Source organism: Podarcis vaucheri (assembly GCF_965113315.1).
Source record: "Podarcis vaucheri genome assembly, chromosome: 6".
Classification (NCBI taxonomy): domain Eukaryota; kingdom Metazoa; phylum Chordata; class Lepidosauria; order Squamata; family Lacertidae; genus Podarcis; species Podarcis vaucheri.
Window position 1 is genome coordinate 5,228,842 of NC_138764.1, and position 15,936 is coordinate 5,244,777.

Consider the following 15,936-nt stretch of genomic DNA (forward strand, 5'->3'; position numbering starts at 1 on the left):
CAGCCCAGGCTGGTTCAGGTTCTGGCTCTGGCCAGATTTCTTAATTTTGGGTAAAAAAAATATAGGGGTTGTCTTATACATGAGGACATCTTATATACTGAAAAATACTTAGTTTCAGCATAACTATTACCATAGTTTTATTTCCCCAACAAGATGTCAAAAAGAGATCATGATGAGGAACAAACATAGCTGTCTTAAGAGGCCTAGGATAGTACTCCTTCAAAGCTGTGCATGCCATGGAAATGTACCTGTGGAGGCCCAGACGTAGAAACTGATGGACTCTATTGAACTTTCAAGTTCTTTAGAGAATGAGGTAAGAGATTAGTGCTGTCGCTCTGATCCACCTCCCCAGCATCCTCTCCCATTTCCTAGAACTGCAGTTCCTCACTTGTGGAAGACTTGGACCAAATATGACCAACTACACCAGGGGCAGGCAATGTAGTGCTGTAGTTGCTGAACAACTCCTCCCATAATCCCAAGTGGGTGGGAGTTCACCAGTTTGCGATCCCTGAACTACATCACAGAGACTATGTGCAAAACCTATGAAATGGCATTCTCCACTGTTTTTGCAGTTAAATTATATCCAACAGAGCACTTCTGGGTGGCAGGAGACGACCTCTAAAAATATGACGCTTATGAATCTATTTAAAAACAAGTAACTTGTTTTATTAAGATCAAAATGAACACATCATGAAAGAGTATCATAGCAATCTGATTATTTATTATATCAAATTAAAGTTTCAATCCTTTGTGAACTCTAGGACTAGAAACACTTCTGCATAACAAGCAAAGAAACATGGGGAAAAGCAAGACCATGCATCATTATTTTTGGGTGGTACTATTGTTCCACCCCTACCACCCCCACCTGCCTCTAAACCCACCCCCTCGGTTTCCTCCACTTTGGTATCCTTGAAAGCCTCCACCACCTCGAAAGCCACCTCCTCCAGCACCACTGGAATATCCCCTTCCCCCAGAACCACCAGGGTAAGCGGTTCCATAACCACCTCCATATCCACCCCTGTAGCCGCCACCACCACCTCTGTAACCACTGCCACCTCTGTAGCCACCTCCATTGTCATATCGAGCCATTTTGGGGGGGCGAGGTCCATCCCCATACCTGGGAAACAAAAATAAGAGCTGTTAATTTTTACTGTAAAAATGCAGTCCTAAACAGGATTATGGTGCTCACACTAGGAAACCCATCTCACATTGATAACAGGTAATTTCTTTTCCACATTTCAAGTATTTAATGCTAGGTTTCAAAATGAAACATTAAGGATTACATTTTCCCTCAAACTACTTAGGATTTTACATTCTTCTCGCCCTCCATTATATTCCCTAAGAAGCCTCAATGATTTAAGTCTTTCCTAATATCTTGCCGTTCTTTTTGTAACTTGTCCAGCTGCAACCGTGTTCTAAATGTGAACTTAATGGAATAATGACATTGCTGTCTTATTTTTCTCTTTCATTCTTAACGCTTTTACTTTTTACACACGCTTCTTATTAACCCTTGTTTTAATTCAGAAGTATCTCCTTGGGGATTTTTTTATTCATTTCAGGATGGCTGTACACCTTGGTCATCCTATGGTGGCTTAACAACCACCTTAATAAAACCATATATTAATAAATAATAAAGTACCACAATAACATAGCTGTCAACGTTTCCCTTTTTTTAAAGGGAAATTCCCTCATTCCAAATAGGATTCCTTGCAAGAAAAGGGGAAAGTTGACAGCTATGCAATAAAGAGAGCAAGAGAATCTGGCATCTGAAAGTTATCAATGATGATGATAATAAGTGCACATTCTTAACGAATTCCATAATTTGTGTGCCACCACTCCAAAGACCTATTTGGTAGCCACCCACGTAACTTAAGGTTGGGGGGGGGGTCCTCACATGTACTTCAAAAATAATACTAAGCTACTCAGCAGGCTCATGTGGATTAGATACCAAGGTCTTGGGCTATTAAGGGATTTAAAGGTCAAAACCAACACCTTGAACTAGGCCAGGAAATGATCTGATTGCCATAAGAATGTTTCTAAAACAAATAACGGGGGCCAGATCATCTTTCCCCATGAAGGGGTTACAGCTGCATCACCAGCCAAAGCTGGTGAAAGGCACAGAAAGCTACTAATGTAGCTTGGGTATTCATAGCAGTCCTGGATCAGACCTTATTTCCAAGCTGCAAGCTTAAGGGGAAGTGCAACCCCATCCAGAATATGTTAAATATGTCTTCCTCAACTGTTTGATCGCTCTTCATAATCTGTCTTTCTTTGATTGAATTGCTTGTAATTATTGGTAAATTTATAGTCAATCAATCAAAAATTCATCCCCCCATGCATTATTTGCACTTACTAAAGTTTTCATGTAGCATTTTCTTGCCTTATCATCCTATCTAATAATATCCCCTTTGAAGCCAACATGATTTGCTTTCTTATTTTATTATCCTGAAACTTTGGTCTCATTCTACATACTATTTAGGAGTTAAAAATTTTCCCAACATGGATCCCTGTGAAGACTGCCCATTTATCCCAAATTTCATTTTTTGTAATACTGTAACTATTTTCTGATAAGCAGGATCCATCCCTTTTAGGATTTTTGTAATCTCTGGTTAGAAGAAAACAGGAAGCTTAAACAAGTGGCAAGGTTTCATTATGACTCTTGAGACGGGTGGGCAACCTTTTTCTATTGAGGGCAACACCTCCTGTCAGGGACCACATTAGTCATAGATTAACTAATCTGGAGTAAAGATAATCCTGCTCCTATCTTCACCATAGTTTATTTTCCCTTAAGCCCTACAACCAAGGAAAAAAAGCCTAACACATCAAACAAAATACTAACTACATAGAAAGGAGGAGGGAACGCCAAGAAAAAAGGAGGGGCGCGGGAAATAGATGGACTAAAGTTCTAAAATAGCTTGGAGCTAACCTCATAGTGCCTGCTGCGAGGTTGATGCCAGCAGCTGATGGTTTGGAGATTTCCCAAATTACATCCAGCATGTTTTTGTTCAGTGGGTCTAGGTCGCTGATGATTTCTGGATTCTTAGTTACTTCCACCACAAGGGCTTCCATTGCTGCACGCAAGGCAGCGATACACGCAGCTGCGTTGTGAGGCATACGCAGTTTGATCCTACAGGAGAGAAACAGTTTAGCAAATGAATATACCAGGGGTCTGCAACCTTTAAGACAAAAAGAGCGACTTGGACCCATTTCCGAAGAAAAAAAACCTGGAAGCTGCAAAACTCGTCATTATAAAAATAACTTTTTTGTCACTTTTTTATTATTTCTTTGTTTGACCCCTCAGAATTACTCCTCCTCATAGAAATAAATGTTAAATTAACAAGTTACCTTTTTGTGTGTGTGTGTGTGTTCTTCACTCCCCTTCAATAATAATAATAATAATAAAAAATTTTATTTATATCCCGCCCTCCCCAGCCGAAGCCGGGCTCAGGGCGGCTAACAACACTAAAATAGTGCAACATTATAAAAACATCATAAGAATTAATTAAAATCAGAATTGATGGCAACCATAAACTAAAGTATTGTAAGGATTGCCAAAGGAGGGAGTCAGGCTGTGCCCTAACCAAAGGCCTTGTGGAACAGCTCTGTCTTGCAGGCCCTGCGGAAAGATGTCAAGTCCTGCAGGGCCCTTGTCTCTTGTGACAGAGTGTTCCACCAGGTTGGAGCCGCAGCCGAAAAAGCCCTGGCTCTAGTTGAGGCCAGCCTAACCTCTCTGAGGCCTGGGACCTTCAAGATGTTTTTATTTGAGGACCGTAAGTTCCTCTGTGGGGCATACCAGGAGAGTGACCAGCGTACATGCCCCCTTTCAATGCAGTGACCAGCGTACATGCCCCTTACAATGTATCGGGCAGGCAGGAAGGTGACGTTGGGACGTTGCATGACTAACGCATGCACCGCCCCCATGCGACGTCACAGCCAGTACAGCGCCTGCCACAGTGGGGAGTGTTGGGGTGCACAATGCGCCTCCTCCCCTCGCTAGTATCCGCCCCGGAGCTGCGGCAAAGGTGTAAAAGAGCCACATGTGGCTCCGGAGCTGCGGGTTGCTGACCCCTGGAATATACTGTATCCATTCCTGGGACCCAACATATGTCCTCCCATTTAATCATCCAAAGTGTTCAATCAGCTGTGCTGTTAGGGTTTGAGGCACATCAACTCAGTATTATAATTTCCCCCAGTAAAGCCTGTTAACTGAAATTCTCTAAGAATACTGAGAACTTAAAAAAGCAAACCCACAAGAATTTTGATAGGGCCATCTAGACAGGAATGGGCATCAACTGCATATTTTTTTTCATGCGCTCAAAACTCCCTTCCCTCACTTCCACATCTGATGCATCAACACTCAACAGGATCCTAAAAATTCTGTGAAGAATTTCTGTCTACATTCAATGTTCTTACACTTCCTTTCTTATACAGCCTTTTAAAGCTATGAAACCAGCTGTTGTACCTCACAGTCGTTCCCCATGCATTTAGTATCCAGAGCCAATCAAAAGTTCATACCAGTCATCCAACATAATAATCTCCCCATCTGATACTACTTTCTTAGAGCCAAAGAGAAGCAGCTGCAAAGGGCTCACTAAGGTCATTGCTTTGGCAGAGATGGCTCGGGTCCGGATCTGTAAATAGAGAAACATACAGATGTCTTTGTGGATCATACCATATGGAATCTGGGGCATAATATGAAATTACGATAGCATCCTAGCACACAAAGGAAAAGTTTCCAGGTGTCATAGTTATAGTGATGAGCAACACTGCCTAAATAATTAGAAATCAGCAGAGAGCAAAATTTATAGCTGCCAGAAGACTGCCATTCTGTCCTCCTTCTCCCCTAAGTAGCCTTTATCTTCTTCCCTGTTTGCCCTAAAAGCTTCAAATACTGGAATCACACCTATTCAAACTGACATTTCTAGAAATGTACAAAATTCACTCCAAACCAGAGTATATATTGCACTATATTTTCAGTGGCTATAAGGACACAAGATACTTTGCAACACAGAAGTACTAAGAAGTTACATGGCTTTAGCCATCTAACTTCAAGAATACAATAAAACTCACTTTCATAGAGGCCTATAATGCTTCGAAAGCTTAAGAACATTGTGCTGATTATTCTAAACAAGAACACATAAACACATTATTTATTAATTTATATACTGTTTTATGCCAAAATAAGCAGCGTATCAGTATAGTCTTCTCCTTTTTCAGAAACCCAGGGACCCACCTTTAACCCAAACATGCTTTTGGGAACCCATTTCTTCTCCTCCCTCCTCTTGTTACATGGTGGTAGTGCTGCAACTGCAACCCACCTTAGATCAGGCCACGATACAGTGGTGGGTCCTGAACTACTAGCTGAAACCCAAGGTGCTACAATCATGACAAGAGATCTTCTATAGACTCCAGACCGGCAAATTTTTACATTTCAACCAGAGGATTTTAATTAAAAGCAAACATACAATGCCTAAGATCAAAAATTGTACTCAAACATGCATGGCAACTTGGTAGCCTGGCACATCTTTCACATTTGCCTACCTTTTCTCCGAAGACAAAAAATGGACAAGGATACTTCATGTCCTGACTGCTAAATGGACAGTTAACAGAAGACTTGTGGATAAGCGCATTGCGGCCCTCGGTGGTCAGAATCTTCCTCTTCTCCTTGTGGAAACAGACATTGGGATACAAACCAAAGGCCAGCAGAGAGATGACAACGTCTAGGCTGTTATCTGGTCCAGTGTTGTTAAATACCTGGGTCATCAAACACTCTGGAAAAGAGAACAGGAACTGGCTTTCCAAGTAGTACTTCATTTTATAAGCAAAACTTTAAAAAAGCATTTAATTTCCTCATTTGAAACATATTTTACATTTGTAGAATGAGTGTTTTGAGTTTACAAATATATACAGATCCCTACAACAAGGAAGCAGAAACTAGTACAAAGACAGGACCTCCCTGATGTAGCAACAAGATTCAGCAACTGAACATCTAGAAGTCTCACATTTTAAAATCCATTCTGTCCAAAAATGGGATTAAGATTACTGCAGAACACAGCTAGGACAAAAATGATGGAATTTCTTTCTGGAGGGAAATCAAGATACTTTGGACCAAGTTTTAGAGTACAGGTTGTACCTTGCTTCTCGAACAGAATGCGTTCCACGAATCTGTTCAAAAATTGTCAGCTTCTGAAAATCGTTCGAAAACCAGAGCACTCACTTCCAGGTTTCGATCATTCAGGAGCTGATTTGTTCGTGACCCAAGGCGTTTGAGTTCCGAGGTACAACTGTACTTTCTATACATACTGCACCCCCTGCCAACAACCACTGCCATACATGGAGGGGGCTCCCTGTATCTAAAATGTTTTTATTATTAAATAACCTCTGACATAAAAATGAGTCTACAGAGCCATGTATTTGTTTACTGTGCCACACTCCCTATACTTGAAATTACTTCATGCATATTACCTTCTGGGAATCCAGAGTTGACAAGAATATCTTTCAACTGCACTTTGGCTTCCCAAGTCATTCTCAGAGTAGCCATGTTGAGTCTCTTGTGTTCACAGAAATGTATCTCTGCATTTTCCCCACCCAGTCTGCAAAAGGAAAATGGACAAGACAAACTGATTTGCAACCAACCTGTACAGATGCTCCACAGTAATTTTCCATATACTGAACTAACTATATAAAGCAGGATGCCTTATAAGGTCATGCAGCTGTTCACAGTTTTAGTTGTCCTGAATAAATTTACCTGGCATTATCCCAGGCTTGGAAAACTGACAGGAGGGCCACGTGATCAGAAAACCGATTTCCAGCAAAATTTCTGTGAACGTAACCCAGCCTCTTTCCCTCGCTAATGAATGGTTCAGGAAAGCAGGTGGCTGCAGAGATGGTACATACAGCATCTCCCACACTGAAACAGAAACCACAGAATGATTTTTCTCATGGTCTTGCACCTAACAGCCGGAGATCAACTTCAATAAACTTGATATCTAACTATGTTATTAACAGAATATACAGCAGAATTTACTGGTGTGAATGTTAGAGGCGGGGGCGGGATGACGCCTAGCCTCTGTCTCAAACAATTCAAGTTCACAAGTTTGAATAAAAACAGAACGAATGTACTTCTGGCTCTGAAATAATGTCTCAAGTTAAAATTCGGTTTCATGGTTTTTTAAACTCATTTCCAAAAGAACCCACAACACTCCATTTAGAGACCAATCATAATCAGTCACCCAATCAATTCACACACACTTCTAACCTTATTAAATGGCACTTACTAGAAAATACACCCCATTATCATCATCTTCCCAAGGCGAGGTTCAATGGGCAGTCTAGCTAAAATTCGCCCAAGAGGTGTCAGTTCGTCATTGGAGTCCAAGGCATCAAGCTCTGCGAGGGGAGGAAAAATGCGCTGGCAAAATCTGATAGGGTTTAATTTAACTGTTCATTCAGCTTCACAATTAGTGAAGCATCTACTGTACTATATATTTTGGAAAGTTAGTTGTTTGCTATGCATTTGGACATTTCTTAAGATACCACAATCAAGTTTTTCACGATGATTCCCATATTGAAGCAGCAGATGTTTGTTCTGTTTGGATACAATTGGGCACCACTTTGAATCAAGATGGCAGCCCAAAAGTTTCAAAGCCACAATGAATTCTTGGTTTCTTAGAAATACTGAGCAATGCTTGGTACAAGGCTGTTAGATAAATCAGAAAGGTGGCAGCAAAATGAAAAGCTGTTGCCTTCTGATCTTGCTTGTTAGCATCCCTAAAGCATCAGGACTGGCTATTGTTGTATGCAGAATACTGGACTACATGGAACTTTTTTTGGACTGACCAAGGCAACACAATGGCAAACACAAAAGACATAAATTACACCACCATTCTATAGTGACTGGAGGCTCCACTACAGAAGCGGCCTCTTCTCCAGTATCCATGCTGAAAGTGGGAGCAAGCAGGGAAGGGCCTTGTATAACCTCAATTGGCAAAAAGGATTGTGTTGGAGAAAGCAGTTGTGGACTACCATGGACTAACTTTGTAGGTTAAAACCAGCACTTCTTCTCATAAATAAATTGAGAGTAATTTTTTTTTTAAACACACTAGGGAAATACATTCACTCAAGTGGTTTTGTTAATGTTCTGGCTGTTGCCTTGTAGACCAAGTTTTTCAAAGGCATAAACATCGAGTCATGAAAAGAGCAACTGAATATCTACTGCTTCTGTGTGAAAATGTATGACACAGAGTTTGAAAACAGACCACATCTATGCTTACAGACTGGAAGTATCAGTCTAGTACCTCTGAGTGTGTGCTCTGCTTCAATCACTGCGTCCAAAGGAGGTGGTTCTATAGCTTTGGCAAGGAACTGGCCAATCCCTCCCAGTCGTAGCAGTTTGATGCTCAAAGCAATTTCATGTAGCGGTGTTCGGAACATTTCTGGAGTCATATGAGTCTCAAGTCTAGAGACAAAATGGAGAGAGAAAAATATTTAGGGTATGTTCCATTTCAACTGGTACTACCAATAGCTCTACTCTGCTTCGGCCAACACTGCTCCCTAAGTCCCCTTACACACATAGCGGAGAGCTTATTGTCTTAACAGTGTCACAACCCTTCTCAGTCTCCACCAAAAAATGAAAAGACTAAAGAGGTGTAAGGATGAGATACTGATTTGTGAAAGGGATAACCTGACAATCTGTTATTGATGCAGAACCTTTAGGACAGAATGGGGAACCTTTGGCCATGCTTGCTGGGGTGAGACTTGGGCATTCAAAAACTCCTGGAAGGCCCATCCCTGTCTCGGAGCCAATCCAGGTCACTGTGTTAACCACACATTCACTGACAGGTTTATAAGCTAATCCATACCCACTTCACAGTCCTTTCGGGGTGCTAGGGGCATGGGAGCAAAACTCCTTCCCCCTTCCACCTCAGCTCTGTGGAAGCTACCACAGCAGTAACAGCAAAATGGGCAACTTAATTTCAAACTAATAATATAAATTTGCACAATGGTAAAACAGTGTACGTTTACAACTACAGGCTGCAGTTCCTCTTTATTTGCATCCTAAGGGGGGGGGGAATCCATACCCATTACCTAGTCTCTGAGGTTGGGTTCATCTGGCTTTTCTAGTTCAGTTAACTATTTATTCAGGAATTTACTCTAAGAATAAGCAGAGTGCACACCTACCGTTCAAAGCGAGCTCTGCTGCAAAGGTGGAAACAGAAGCCAGGACAGACACGGCCAGCTCGGCCTTTCCGCTGTTCCAGGTTCGTTTTTGAAGCCCACACAGTGGCATAGTTGGTCATGTTGTTGTGAGCAGTGAAGAGCTTCACCTTTTGCCTGTGAAGTTTAGTTAGAAGAAAATGCATTATCAATTAACTTCCAAGTTCTTAAATATTGAAAACAAAGCAAATTATGATGTGATGCACAGAACCTTGAGGGATTTAGCACTTAAGAGGAAGGCTGCAGCACAAGGCAGGATTCTCAAATTCTAAGATGACTTTGTGAACATATTAGAAACAGGAGGGCTTGTGATGTGTTAAGAGACAGAGACAGTTGTAGAACAGCTACTATGGTGGCAGCTGTCACAGTATAAACAAACTAGGATGAGGAGATCAAATTTTAACAAAAATGAGGTCCCTTCCATAGTTCCAGTTACAGATAGGTAGCCGTGTTGGTCTGCCATAGTCAAAACAAAAAAATCCTTCCAGTAGCACCTTAAAGACCAACTAAGTTAGTTCTTGGTATGAGACTCATACCAAGAACTAACTTAGTTGGTCTTTAAGGTGCTACTGGAAGGAATTTTTTATTTTAACAAAAATGAAACATACATAACTGATCATGTGGGACAGAAGGAATGGGAAAACAGTAAGACCTAAAGTGGAGAGGAGCTCTTTATGCACTTCCCCCTCAGTAGAGGATACAATTGACCAAAACTGATTCCTGTCTCTTAGCAGGGGAGTTACCAGTGCGGACTGACCACATATCTATCCCAAAGGCTGATAGATCTTAAGAGCACAATTGTTAAAAACCCTTTCCTGCTCTAGAGAAGAGCAAGGGGTTCCTGGTTTGCCATAACACTGCCAAGGTGCTCTAGCTGCCTCAGCAACACAGCAGCCCAATCTCTCCCGGCTTTCTTTTCACCTATGGGCAAGGGAGGGGCATAGAGAGGGCGCATGTGCAACTGCCAGGACAATCCCCACTTGCTACAAGGCTGGTTCCACATCATGCTCACCAGAGGGTGATGATACACTTTCCACAATGAGCACATATGTAGAAGCCTGGCAAAATCTGCAGAATTAGCTTCACAGGTCCAGTATATCCTCACTTTTCTGAACATGTACCATTGATACATGACTTTAAGAGCCACATTAATCAAACAGATGAACCCAATCCTGTCCTGCCCATGTTTATAAAGTGTAATTTCAAAATGTGTTAAGTCTTACCTTAGGCATGTTCTAAGAAATCAGTGGAGAAAAGCTCCAAATTTTAAGCATTTCCCCCAGTCGCTGCTGCCCCATTACACCCACATGGCAAAGAAAGCATCCCACACACACCTGCCCAAAGATGTCTGCTTAAGCATCCGTCTGGCCTGCCAGGAAATACAGATTTCCACCAAGCCCCTGGCTGTGTACTTTAGCCTGGTGGTTCCTAACTGTAACAAATGAAAAAGGTTCTGCAAGCTTAATCTTAAGCTTTCTGGCAGGCAGGACAACATAAAACCCATTTTGCAGATCAAACCAAAGAAACAAGAGGAACAAAAACTCACTTGCAAGAGTCAATAACATAGACGACATCATTAATGGTAATACTTGTCTCTGCAATGTTGGTAGATAAAATTACCTGGAAAAACAAACATAAATCTATTCTGAATACAATATTACCTGGGACTACCTACTACACTCCTTGCCTAGAGTACAAAAGGAAGGCTCACTTTGGTCATTGCAGGCGGCACTGGGTCAAATACTTTGCGTTGCTCCTCTCGGGGAATCTGGGAATGCAGGGGAAGTATTCTGTACCTCTGGCTTCCTATAATGAGCACATGAAAGTAAATGTTTTAAAACTCCATACATACAACTGAACATCCCTCTCACCCCCCCCCCTATTTTTAAATACTACCATTCACTCTCTTTCAAGCACTCACTCCTTTCACATAAGGGAGACCGAGATCTCTTTCACCTTCATGAACACATCAGATAAGAAGAAACAAAGGCAGGAGGAAAGCTGAAAACTGCTTGTACCAAAGTGTGGATTCATTTCCAGGTATTTCTGCATGGTGTAGATCAGATTCCAGCCAGGCAAGAAAACAAGGACTGCTCCTGGCGCATTCAGGGTCTCGATATACTTCAGCAAGGCCTCAATGAGCTCAAAGGGAGTCTCCTTCTCATTCAGCTGGGCCATGCGGCGCTTCGTTTCTGGGCCATATTCATCACCACAGATAAGGTTGCAATTGGCCTACAAGAGAGGAGAAAACAGCACTTTGAGAACTATTCCCCTACCAACAGCTCATAAAGACACACGAATGCCCAGAATAGAAGGGACTGCATTTATTGGTTCAGTTCTCACTACTCAATAAACCGGAACTTATTCTGGCCCTACTTTCAAAGAAATCTGCTGCCAAAATTGTAACTTTTCCTCCAATAAGAGGTGAGGACTCTTATCTTGGAATTGTCAAGCAAGTGCTAATAAAAGGGGTTGAAGGTGTAAGGTTTTCATTTACCAACTATTTATTTAAACATTTATGATCAGTCTTTCTATTGTTTGATGCTCAGCACAGCTTTCATGAAATCACAAAATGCTGATTAATGCAACAGATATAGGATACAGAAACCAAAAATTCAGTAATATAGCCACTCACACCAGAAAGTAAACCAAAGAAACAGCAGCTAAAAGTCAGCAACCCTCAGGAACACGAGGCATAAAAAAAGTTTTGGTCTCTAAACTGAAGCAGAGGGAATACCAACCTATCATACATATTAAACCACTTTACTCATTTCCTAGTGTGAACCTTCTAGTACGCTGGAGTAATGCCTAAGGCCTGATGTATTTGGTTGCAAAATATCTTGACTCCTAAGTGAAGTGCAGTCTTGGTTTACTGTACAGGGCTTTTGTATAATTTAATCTTGCTTCTTATATAAAGTAGAATAAGCCAAAGTTCAAAGTAGTATAAAGAGGTAAAAATATTGCCACCTGCTCAATTCCCTCCCACAGAAGAATAGAATTGTAGAGTTGGATGGGAGCTTCAACCACTCCAGCTGCTTGCAACACAGGAATCTTAGCTAAAGCATCCCTGACAGATGGCCATCTAACTTCTGATTAAATACCTCCAAATAAGGAGAGTCCACAACCTTCCGTGCGAGACTGTTCCACTGTTGAACAGCTCTTACTGCCAGAAAGTTTTTCTGTACGTGTAAGTTATATGTATGCATGCATTGAGAGATGCAGGTGGTGCTCTGGGTTAAACCACAGAGCCTAGGACTTGCCGATCAGAAGATCGGCAGTTCGAATCCCCGCAACGGGGTGAGCTCCTGTTGCTCAGTCCCACCTAGCAGTTTGAAAGCATGTCAAAGTGCAAGTAGATAAATAGGTACCGCTCCGGCGGGAAGGTAAACGACGTTTCTGTGCGCTGCTCTGGTTCACCAGAAGCGGCTTAGTCCTGCTGGCCACATGACCCGGAAGCTGTATGCCGGCTCCCTCAGCCAATAAAGCGAGATGAGCGCCGCAACCCCAGAGTCGGTCATGACTGGACCTAATGGTCAGGGGTCCCTTTACCTTTACGCATGCATTATCATTACTGTTCTTACAAGTGCTGCAGAAATTGTACATGTAAAAAAACCCCAACACACATCGTCATCTTCACCAGCATCTTCATCTTTATCCTTCTTCTTTTTGTCCTTTGGCGGAGGAATGAATTTAGTCATCTGAATGCAGTCTTCCAGAAAATACTCTAAAACAGAGAGAATATTTATTGTAGGGATTATCTTATCAACTATTCATTAGTAGTCCAGCACTAAGGGCCTTCTGGCGGTTCCCTCACTGCAAGAAGTGGGGTTACAGGGAACCAGACACAGGGGCTTCTTGGTAGTGGAACCTGCCCTGTGAAACGCCCTCCCACCAGATGTCAACAAAATAGACAACTACCTGACTTTTAGAAAACATCTGAAAGCAGCCCTGTTTAGGGAAGTTTTTAAAGTTTGATGTTTTATTGTGTTTTTAATATTCTGTTGGAAGCTGCCCAGAGTGGCTGGGGAGACTCAGTCAGATGGGTGGGATATTATTAGGATTCTGCAGCGACCTCCAGCGGGATGACCCAAAAGATTCTGAAGATGAAGGCTAACCTCTATCCTGCTCAACCAAATATTGGCAGAAAAACAGTAAAATGTCCAAATTACTGTTGCTTTTATCTTCCCAGATAAAAGGTACAATACAGATAAAAGTTCTGTAAGCATTTAAAATACATAATCTGGTAACTGTGTCTGTACTAGAAACAATTTTATTTCTGGCATTAGCAATTCAATTGTGTCAGCTCTGCAATTCATGCCAGTGTTCTGACACTGTAAGGATATCCCCATGACACCAAATGACAACGTCCTTTATTCCAGCTTTTCTAATATTCCTTTGGGCAGCCATTCACCTTGAACAGGGTAGGTTCTGCCAAAGACCTCAATGATGGGGCAATTAAAGAAGTATTCACAGAACATGGTGGTATCAATGGTGGCAGACATGAGGATCACTCTGATTTCAGGGTAGGTCTGAATGACGTCCCGCAGAACCACCAATAGGAAGTCAGTCTGTAGAGAGAAAAAAACAACCCTTAGAAAAGAAAATAAACACACCTGAACTCTCAATCAAATTTAAGGCACCTATGAATTTGACTGCTTATTACATATCATGTTATCGCATCAAGGGATCGCCAGTTGAGGTACTTACCTAAAACAAAACTTAGCATTTATATTGTTCAAAACACTTCACATCACTACCTTGTAACCTTAGAGCAGGGGTGGGGAACCTGTGGTCCTTGCGATGCCACTGGGCTCCATCTCCCATCAGCCTCAGCCAGCACGGCTACTGGTCAGGAATGATGGAGGGGGTGTAGTTCAGCAACATCTGCAGGGCCACAGGTTCTGCAGCTACACAAGGGCTGTTATCCCCATATTTATTTATCCATACAAAAAAAAATTATATCTTCCTTTTCCCCTTCAAAGTGGCTAGCAAAATATAGAAATAGAAAAAATAAAAACAGTGATTCCATCATTAAAGCTGTTACCAAACACACCACAAGACAGAAGGCAGAATTAAGAAAAGGAGGGGCAGATAGTGCAGATGGGTGGTTGAGGAAAGGTGGCTTGCACAAGGATTCCTAGTGAATTCATGGCAGAGAGCCCGGGCATTCATACTGCAGGCTTCTCAATTCATAGCTCAGTCTCTTAGCAACGACGTGACAACTAAAGTCCACTGCAATCTAAACCCCCAATATAAAGTAGTAACAATGCCCCATTCTAGTTCCCACCATCTGATGTATGCTGGGGTGCTTCAGAGTGCACATTTCACATTTGCTCAAAGTTACAGGACCAATGGATAATTTTGTAGAGTTATTTTCTATCTACCCGATTTGCCTAAAGGATAGCTCTGGATATTAGCACGTAGATCTCTAGCAGGGGCTAGAGGTGAACAAGAGAACCACCAGTTTGTAAGCTGAGGACAACTTTGTTTTAATGGTGCAGAAACACAGTGCCAGCAGAACCTAACAGAAGCACCTACTCCCTTTCACAACAATAGGCATGCTTACACAATGTTAAGGGAGCCAGGTGGCAAACAAGCTGTTTGGGTAGAGTTCAAAGCTTACATTAAGGGACGCGGGTGGCGCTGTGGGTAAAACCTCAGCACCTAGGACTTGCTGATCGCATGGTCAGCGGTTCGAATCCCCGCGGCGGGGTGAGCTCCCGTCGTTCGGTCCCAGCTCCTGCCCACCTAGCAGTTCGAAAGCACCCTTAAGTGCAAGTAGATAAATAGGTACCGCTTTATAGCGGGAAGGTAAACAGCGTTTCCGTGTGCTGCTCTGGTGCCAGTTCGCTGGAGCAGCTTCGTCACGCTGGCCACGTGACCCGGAAGTGTCTGCGGACAGCGCTGGCCCCCGGCCTCTTAAGTGAGATGAGCGCACAACCCTAGAGTCTGTCAAGACTGGCCTGTATGGGCAGGGGTACCTTTACCTTTACCAAAGCTTACATTAATGTCTCTCTCATGGATTTCATCCACAATAACATGACTGATTCCACGGATGCCAGCCTCCAGTTTTCTCAAGAGGACACCTTGAAGGAGAAAAAAGAAATTCATGTCAATGAAGATAGGTATCAGGTGAAGGTCAGAAATGGGTAGGGGGGGAAATCCCAGCCCCCCCTCTACAAAAAACAAAATAAAAAAAGCCTCCAACCCCTCAGTACAAACACACATCTAAGCCCTTTCTACAGCTCCTTTCCAATTACTACTATGGGTTTGACACCTACCTCTCTCATGAGGAGGAAATGGCACCATTTTCATTCTAGTGCAAAGCTTCCAGATAGAGGCTGCATAAAGTAAGTTTCTAAGATTTCAATCATTTTCATGTTCGCTATGACTAAAACCACTGTGAGATGAGGTTCTCCAACTCTGCTTAGCTCCAGATTTTCTATATCACCTCGCTATCCTAGCCTGAAAATGAGAGAATGGAAAGCAGCACACACCTACAGTGCAGAACATCATGCTGGCATGGGGTCGGGGAAGCACCGATTCAAAGCGGACACTATAACCACAGCTATTCCCAGGTTCTTCTCCTCTCTCGTAGGAGACTCGTTCTGCCACAGAAACAGCACTGATCCTCCTGGGCTACAGAATTAAAAGAAATATCTTTCAATTCAAAATATGAAATCTGCACCAACTCATCAACACCAATTCCCTGCAACAAAT

General features: G+C 42.4%; 1 protein-coding gene and 1 long non-coding RNA gene across 3 annotated transcripts in view; both read right to left on the bottom strand.

The window, feature by feature from the left end:
* Nucleotides 1-644: 644 nt before the first annotated feature.
* Nucleotides 645-15,936, bottom strand: part of DHX9 (DExH-box helicase 9) — a 34,582-nt gene continuing 19,290 nt past the window's right edge. For both annotated transcript variants that reach the window (XM_082226643.1, XM_082226644.1), the window contains 16 exons: nucleotides 15,714-15,855; nucleotides 15,220-15,302; nucleotides 13,628-13,784; nucleotides 12,840-12,940; nucleotides 11,235-11,448; nucleotides 10,928-11,022; nucleotides 10,763-10,836; nucleotides 9,181-9,333; nucleotides 8,298-8,458; nucleotides 7,278-7,389; nucleotides 6,749-6,910; nucleotides 6,466-6,593; nucleotides 5,542-5,771; nucleotides 4,516-4,631; nucleotides 2,927-3,127; nucleotides 645-1,117 (listed from right to left, as the gene is read on the bottom strand). In XM_082226643.1, coding sequence (XP_082082769.1) covers nucleotides 853-1,117; nucleotides 2,927-3,127; nucleotides 4,516-4,631; nucleotides 5,542-5,771; nucleotides 6,466-6,593; nucleotides 6,749-6,910; nucleotides 7,278-7,389; nucleotides 8,298-8,458; nucleotides 9,181-9,333; nucleotides 10,763-10,836; nucleotides 10,928-11,022; nucleotides 11,235-11,448; nucleotides 12,840-12,940; nucleotides 13,628-13,784; nucleotides 15,220-15,302; nucleotides 15,714-15,855 — 2,394 coding nt within the window. In that variant the 3' untranslated portion in view covers nucleotides 645-852. The remainder of the gene's footprint in view (nucleotides 1,118-2,926; nucleotides 3,128-4,515; nucleotides 4,632-5,541; nucleotides 5,772-6,465; nucleotides 6,594-6,748; nucleotides 6,911-7,277; nucleotides 7,390-8,297; nucleotides 8,459-9,180; nucleotides 9,334-10,762; nucleotides 10,837-10,927; nucleotides 11,023-11,234; nucleotides 11,449-12,839; nucleotides 12,941-13,627; nucleotides 13,785-15,219; nucleotides 15,303-15,713; nucleotides 15,856-15,936) is intronic.
* Nucleotides 5,142-5,535, bottom strand: LOC309534509. The gene is made up of 2 exons (XR_014220764.1): nucleotides 5,359-5,535; nucleotides 5,142-5,269 (listed from the first exon to the last, which is right to left on the bottom strand). It is a non-coding gene; the product is annotated as an uncharacterized lncRNA (long non-coding RNA).